General features: G+C 47.5%; 1 protein-coding gene across 1 annotated transcript in view; it reads right to left on the minus strand.

Moving 5' to 3' along the window:
• wdr7 (WD repeat domain 7) overlaps positions 1-7,500 on the minus strand; it is a 71,867-nt gene that overhangs the window by 28,443 nt on the left and 35,924 nt on the right. Inside the window, exon 14 of the mRNA XM_072662476.1 lies at positions 2,831-3,045. Coding sequence (XP_072518577.1) covers positions 2,831-3,045 — 215 coding nt within the window. The remainder of the gene's footprint in view (positions 1-2,830; positions 3,046-7,500) is intronic.

Below are 7,500 nucleotides of genomic sequence, written 5' to 3' on the forward strand. Positions count from 1 at the left end.
AAATGGCTGGACCTCATTCCTCCATCCAGTCAAACCTGAAGGTAAAAGTGAGAGAGTGTGGAGAAGCTGAATGGTGAGAGATGACCGGGCTGAAAATCTGAGTGAAGGGGCTTCAGCTTTAAAGCTGAATCAGAAACAGTGCTGACAGCCCACCTGCCCATAAGCCCGGACACCTGGTCCAGTGACAGAAAGGGTCCGAGGCTCGCTGAGACACACAAAGGAAGCAGCATGTCATCCCCGACACACACCACCACAGCTGGGCCAGGTTTACAGGTCCGCCTGTATGTGTGTGTGTGTGTGTGTGTGTGTGTGTAGATCAGGCCTTGAGAATGTGAATTGTGCAGAGCTGACAGGCATCACCTAATTGCACCCCCCAGCACACACACACACACACACACACACACACACAAAAGTGTGACTGGTGCGATTAACAGGGTGTGATCGTGGAGCCATACTGCCCTCTAGAGATCACTTAGAGTTACTGCAGGAAGACAACAAGCCAATAGAACAGTGTCCAGTGAGCAGATTTACAGGGGGGCAGGTTACGGTGGTGTTCGGAGTCTGGGGTGGTGGAGCGTACTTATCTGGCCAGGGACTCGAACCCTAGTCTGTAGTGTGCAGGGAAGTGGCGTTCTGCGCTACACTTTACCAGCCCGAACTTTGTTGGTGGTGATCTTTGACCCTAGTTTCTCACCAAGTGCTTTTAAACTGTTGACAAAAGTATTGGGACACTTCTGAAATCAATGATTTTAACAAGAGTTTCTCCTGCTTTTGTTGGAGTAACTGTCTCTACTGTCCAGGGAAGAAGGCAGGCTTTCTACTAGATGTTGGAGGAGGGGCTTTGCTGTGAGGATTTGATTGCATTCAGCAACAGAAGCGAGCGCTGGTGAGTTCCGGATGTTGGATGATGATCACCACCACCCCACCTCATCTCCAACTCATCCCAAAAGTATTGGATGGAGCTCCACCACCATCATTCCAGAAAACACACAGTTCTTCCACTGCTCCACAGCAGCTCAATGCTGGGGGGCTTTAAGCCCCTCTACTAGCCCACGCCTGGCATTAGGCAGAATGGTGCTGATAGGTTCCTATAAGGTCCTATTCATCTGTGTGTGTGTGTGTGTGTGTGTGTGTATGCATGTCCACATCTGTGTCAACAATGGGTGCAACTTAAAGTAGATTAAAGCATTCATTAGAAAGGGTGTCCACAAACATTTGGACATCTAGTGTAACTCTGACTCCATCATCATCATCATCATCATCTCTCTAAAAGCCTCTTATTTCTGGTCTTCGATTATCTGCTGAATCTTTCTGGCTGTTTTAACGATGTCCAGGCTGCACTGTAACTAAGCGCGGTCACGGCGGTGGAGCTCGCGGATTGAAAAACAATTGAGCTGAGAGACAGAGACGGACAAAGACAGAGAGTAGGGGGATAGCGAGAGACACGGAGAGATGGAGGTGGAGGGCGGGAGGTGTGATTGCGGAGCGTTTGATGGTGATTATGTATCATTAGGCTGGCTGGCTGTGGGCTGGCCGCTGTTGGCCCGGCGGTGGGGCGGCGCGGGGGGAGTAATGGCAGCTTTAGCCCTGAGAGACGAGCACCAGAATCACCACTGCAGTATTATATTGTCAGAGGGAATGATAGGGCATTAGAGCAAGGACCGAGCTGCACACACACACACACTCTTCTATTCTCTGCTTTGCCATTTGACCACCGGCGGGCGAGACAGTGACGATCAGAAAACCCACCGGGGAGTCAGGATGGAATTGTGCTCCGACGGCTCCTGATGCAGAACGCTATCATTTCACGCGTCTCGGTTATTTATTTAGAGGAGAAAGAAACGCAGACCATCATTTGTTAAAACAGTGGTGGTCAGAGAGTGCTGTTTGCTCCAGCTTGAAGAAAAACATACTGATAAAATCAAAAGGACAAAAGTATTGGGACACCTGCTCAGTCACTGTATTAAAAAAAACAACAAAAAAAACAACAAAAAAAAAAAAAAGAGTTTCTCCAGCTTTTGTTGGAGTAACTGCATTTTGGAATAGAATAGCACTGCTGTGAGGATTTGATTGCATTAATGTTTGATGATCATCATCATGCCACACTATGCCCAAAATATTAGATGGAGCTCCACCATCCATCATTCCAGAGAGCACAGTTCTTCCACTGCTCCACAGCTCAATGCTGGGGGGCTTTATACCCCTCTACTAGCCCACGCCTGGCATTAGGCAGCATGGTGCCAATAGGCTCATGTTTGGTTTACCCACTCCAGGGAGTCCTATTCTATTGGCAGCTCTGTCCGTGTCTGTAGTCTGTGTTAGCAACTGGTGCAACGTACATACAAAGCAGCTGAATGCATTTATAAGAAGGGGTGTCCACAAACATTTGGCAAGACCACCCAACACCACTCAAAACCACCTGGGTTATGTAGTTTATGTATATATATATATAAAGTGAATAAAAATTCCAAAACATCAGCCTTGTCGATGCAGCTGTGTTTGCGGTCACTAATAGATGGGTCGCGACCTTTACTTTTATATAAAAAATAATAATAATTAAAATAAATAAATAAATAATAATAATAATTGAAAAAAAAACAGACCAGGGACCAGACCTGGAGCCATAACCAATAAACTACTGAGAACCGTTTAATTCTAGCCTTTGCGGTACAGGTTTAGCAGCCCAGGAACATCAAAGACCAATGATGTGTTCTGAATATCAGATCTGTGCATTATAATGAGTGGGTTCCAAGCCCACTGGTGGGGCCGCGGGACCCTGCAGAAGGGTTAATAACCGGTGTTGCGGGAAGGAGAGCAGTAACTCCCTCACCTTGTCTGCGTTGTCTGCAGCGAGCAGGTTGGTGGCGAGGGTCTGCAGCTTGTGCTGGGCCATGTTCTTCAGCGCCGCCAGGCTGCGGCGGGTCATGGCCTGCTTCAGGTTCACCGCAGGGTGGTTCAGAGCGTCCACCGCCGCCGGGACGGCCTCGTCACACGCGTTCAGGATCTCCACTGCCGTTATGCCCATCACACAGCGGTCCAGCGCTCCTGAGAAAGAACAAAGTAAAACAAGAGAAGATGAATAAGTAAAAGCAGCGCAGAAGCTGAAGGTAAAGCTAAAGGCGAGCGGCTGTTTACAGGAACGCAGCGGTGAAAATAACAGGCCCTCCAACGCGCTGTTTACTCTAACTGATGCCTGTTTCACATCCTCTGTCGGCTGAAAGATTCCTCAATGATTTTAAGCATAAAAATCCATAAGCATCAAAACCCATTAAGTTTTATCCAAAGGGGCCCATCCACAATAATAACATATATTATATCAGTGTATTGATCACAGGCGGCCTGGTCCTGCTCTTCACCATAGACCCGCTCTGCTCTATTAGGACATTTCTCTCAATAGGACAGGGGGGAACAACGGGGGGTGGGGGGACGCAAAGGACACCCACTCTCTAACTCAACCAGCACTGAATACAACTTTATACACCACAGAAGTGTCCTGGCTGAAAACAAAGAAAAGGCCAGGTAAAGACCATGTCAATAGAATAGGACTATCAATCTGGAGCAGATCAACATCCTGACCCTATTGGCACCATGCTAGCGTGGGCTAGTAGAGGGGTATAAAGCCCCCCAACATTGAGCTGTGGAGCAGTGGAAGAGCAGTGTGTATGCAATCAAATCCTCTCAGCAATGCTCCTCTAAAATCTGGACCTTAGCGACAGTTACTCCAACAAAGCAAAGCAGGAGAAACTGTTTTTAACAGCCTTGAGTTCAGAAAAAAACCAAAAACAAACAATGAACGAGCAGGTGTCCGAATACTTTTGTCCATATACTGTATAGAGCTAAATGCCCTGTGTTCTGAATCAGACAATCCGATTACTAGCTTAGCTTAGCTGTGCACTTCGTTTGGGTTCAACTGAGCTAAGTAACTGGCACCTTCTCCCTCCATCCACCCACCCACCTATCCACCCACTTCTCCATCCATCCATACATCCATCCGTCCGTTCTCCCTTTAATGCTGCAGGTCATGTGTATAGGACCCATTTCTCCCTCTTCTCCCTTGTTCTCCCACAGGAAAGAAGCTGGAGCTGGAGAGATGTTGGGGCAGCGCTCAACAGGGGCTGCAAAGTGCCACTTTCCAAAATGGACTCAGAATTGAGCAGCCAGAGGAGAGCAATTCCAAGGTCCCCCCCCACACCCCCCACACCCCCGCCCCTTAAACCGTCCATCCTCTCTTTTCTTCTCCATTCATCAAACCACTGCTCCTGCTCCTCTCTCGCGTCCCCTCACACAGTTCCATCCACAGTTCCCTGCCATCTTCTTGACTGCGTCCATTAAAGAAGGAACACTGAAGGTGCAGGAGCTACGGGCTACGTCTTACACAAGCCTACGCTATTAGGACAAAAGTATTGGGACACCTGCTCGTTCAGGGTTTCGTCTGAAATCAAGGCCATTAAAAAGAGCTGATCCTGCTTCTGTTGGAGTAATTGTCTCTACTGTGCAGAGAAGAAGGTTTTCTACTAGATTTTGGAGCATTTGGAGCATTGCTGTGAGGATTTGATTGCATTTAGCATCAAGAGGGTTAGTGAGGTCAGGATGTTGGATGACAGATCATCCCCAACTCCACAACCCAACTTATCCTAAAAGTACTGGATGGAGCTCCTTCACCATCCATCACTCCAGAGAACACAGTTCTTCCACTGCTCCACAGCTCCTCAATGCTGGGGGGCTTTATTATCCCCCTCTACTAGCCCACGCCTGGCATTAGGCAGCATGCATGGTGCCAATAGGGTCATCCTGTTGATCTTAAAGTTGCGGAACGCATTCATTAAAAGGGGTGTCCACAAGTATTCGGACAGTGTCGTCAGTGCTTAAGGAACGATCTCATTTACCAAGCTGCAGTCCTCTCACTCCCTCTCTACCTTCTTCCTCTAATTCACTCTCCCTCCATTTCACCCCCCCCCTCTCTCTCTCTTCCCTTCGCTCGCTCGCTCGCTCTCTCTCTCTCTCCCAGTCAAAGCCTTGCTACAGAAGCCTCTCTCTATCTCACTCTTTCTGCTGAGTGTTTCTGTCTCGGTGCAATCAGGTCATTTCACACTCAGGTGAGCCGCAATCTCTGCAGACCGGAGTTGCTCTTCCGCAGCCTGGAGTTCCACCCAGGAGCGGCCGGCTGAACAGTAAAGACCAGCCGCGGGGAAAAGAAGGCTGCGCTTCCTGTCCTGTCCGTCTGCTCGTGTGGACTTAGCTCGGGACCTGGAAGCTGAGGAGCACTTCTCATCCAACATGTTCATCCGAAATAAGGGGGAATTAACCAGGACTGGTTTCAAAAATGTTTTATTTATTTATTTATGAACTTACTTCACACTAATCCAAAAATATAAGGAACACCTCATTAATAATCATCAATAATAAATCATGAAATGCATGAACTCATGCAGATACAGCCCAGCAGCTTCAGGTTTTGATCAACCATCATCACCAAAAAAATATGATCTCACTGATTTTGAGCGTGGAGTATTTCCTATGATGCCTAAAGGCATGATATACAATATGAAACTATGTGCAAATGCACACACACAGCTTGTCTAGTCTCTGTAATAGAATGGGACTCTCTGGAGCAGATCAACATGAACCTGTTGGCACCATGCTGCCTAATGCCAGGCTTTGGGGGGGGTGAGGGGGGTGAGGGGGTGGGGATGCTATACCCCTCTAACCAGCATTGAGCTGTGGAGCAGTGGAGGAGCTGCGTTCTCTGGAATGATGGTGGTGGTGCTGCTGTGAGTTCGGGAGTCTGGGATGATGAGGTGGGGGTAGTGACGCTTTTGTTGCTGAATGCAATCCATCAAATCCTCACAGCAATGCTTCTCCTCCAAAGTATAGTAGAATGCCCTGTTCTCTGGACAGTGGAAACAGTTACTCCAACAAAAGCAGGATCAGCTCTTTTTAATAGCCTTAATTTCAGAAGAAACCATGGATAAATAAGCAGGTGTCCCAATACTTTTGTCAATACATTTGCTGTACTACATCAATCTAAACAGGATTAATTATGCTCTTGGTAACGAAACAAGGAGATGGTGCTCATCTATGATCTCTGAAGAAGAATACATGTCTACTGAACACGTCCTGATCGATCAACTGTATCTGGGCTCAGTGATCAATCAGGCTGATTTGATTATTTGCCAAATTATTCTTTTAATATGAGCATCTGGAATTAAGCTATGCTTCTAAAAGTACGCAAATGCTCCCGACGTCACAAGAAAACGAGAAAACACACACACACACACACACACACACACACACACACACACACACACACTTAATACCATCACATCACACAGTCCTACGTGATGCCATAGCATCATTAATTACTCAGGTTCTGCTTCTAGGCACCCCTCCTCCCCAATCACCAGCACATAAATGCAGCATCAAGAGACAGCAAATGACTTTAAGGCGAGTGTGTGTGTGTGTGTGTGTGTGTGTGTGTGTGTGTGTGTGTGTATATATTAGTTCTATATCCCTTCCTGCTCAACCCAGGTCCTATAAAAAGCAGCTTTCAGAGGAAGCATCAAGTCCACTAATGTGTCCAAAGCAGCTATAGAGTGTGTGTGTGTGTGTGTGTGTGTGTGTGTGTGTGTGTGTGTGTGTGTGGAGTTGCTGGGGGAATTTAAAGAGAGATTTAGTAAGTGCATCCCACTGCTCTCCTCTACCGAGACACACACATGATTAAAATTTCAGCACCGTTTTAAGAGGCTCGACACAGGCAAGCTGCTGCACACAGCCAAACACAAACACACATCTATTATTGAACAGGAAGGCGAGAGGGCGTGCGAGTGAGAGTGTGCGCGCGAGAGAGAGAGAGGGAGGGAGGGATCGCGACTTAACACCGGTGTCATAAAGGGTAGTAAAGGGGAAAGATGCTGCTGAGGCAGTCTGAGGAGAACGTTAAGAGAGAGAGAGAGAGAGACAAAGGGAGAGGGACATAAAAATAAAGGAGCAACAGAAAGCAATAGGAATCAATCCCTAATAGCCCAGCGTCCTCCAGAGACACATGCACTGCACCTTAAATACAGCTCACCCCCAAGCTTCACACACTCGGGTCGTTCAGATATACCAGCCCCATATGCAAGATGTTCATGCATTCAGCTACTTTAAATTGCACCCATTGCTGATGGGGATTGTGAGACATATGAGACCACACATGAGCCTACTGGCACTAGCCTATAGCTGGGTGTGGGTTACTAGAGGTGCACATCTTTCCAGCATTGAGCTGTGGAGCAGTGGCGGAACTGTACTCTCTGGAATGATGATGGTGGTGGTGGTGGAGCTCCATCCAGTACTTTTAGGATGAGTTGGGGAGTTGAGGACGCAACATCCTGACTTCAATCAAATCCTCACAGCAATGCTCCTTCAAAATCTAGGAGAAAGCCTGCCTTCTTTCCTGGACAGTAGAGACAGATACTCTAACAAAAGCAGGAGAAACTCTTTTAATACCTTAAGAAACAGCGA

This window comes from Salminus brasiliensis, chromosome 18 (genome assembly GCF_030463535.1).
Source record: "Salminus brasiliensis chromosome 18, fSalBra1.hap2, whole genome shotgun sequence".
Taxonomy (NCBI): Eukaryota; Metazoa; Chordata; class Actinopteri; order Characiformes; family Bryconidae; genus Salminus; species Salminus brasiliensis.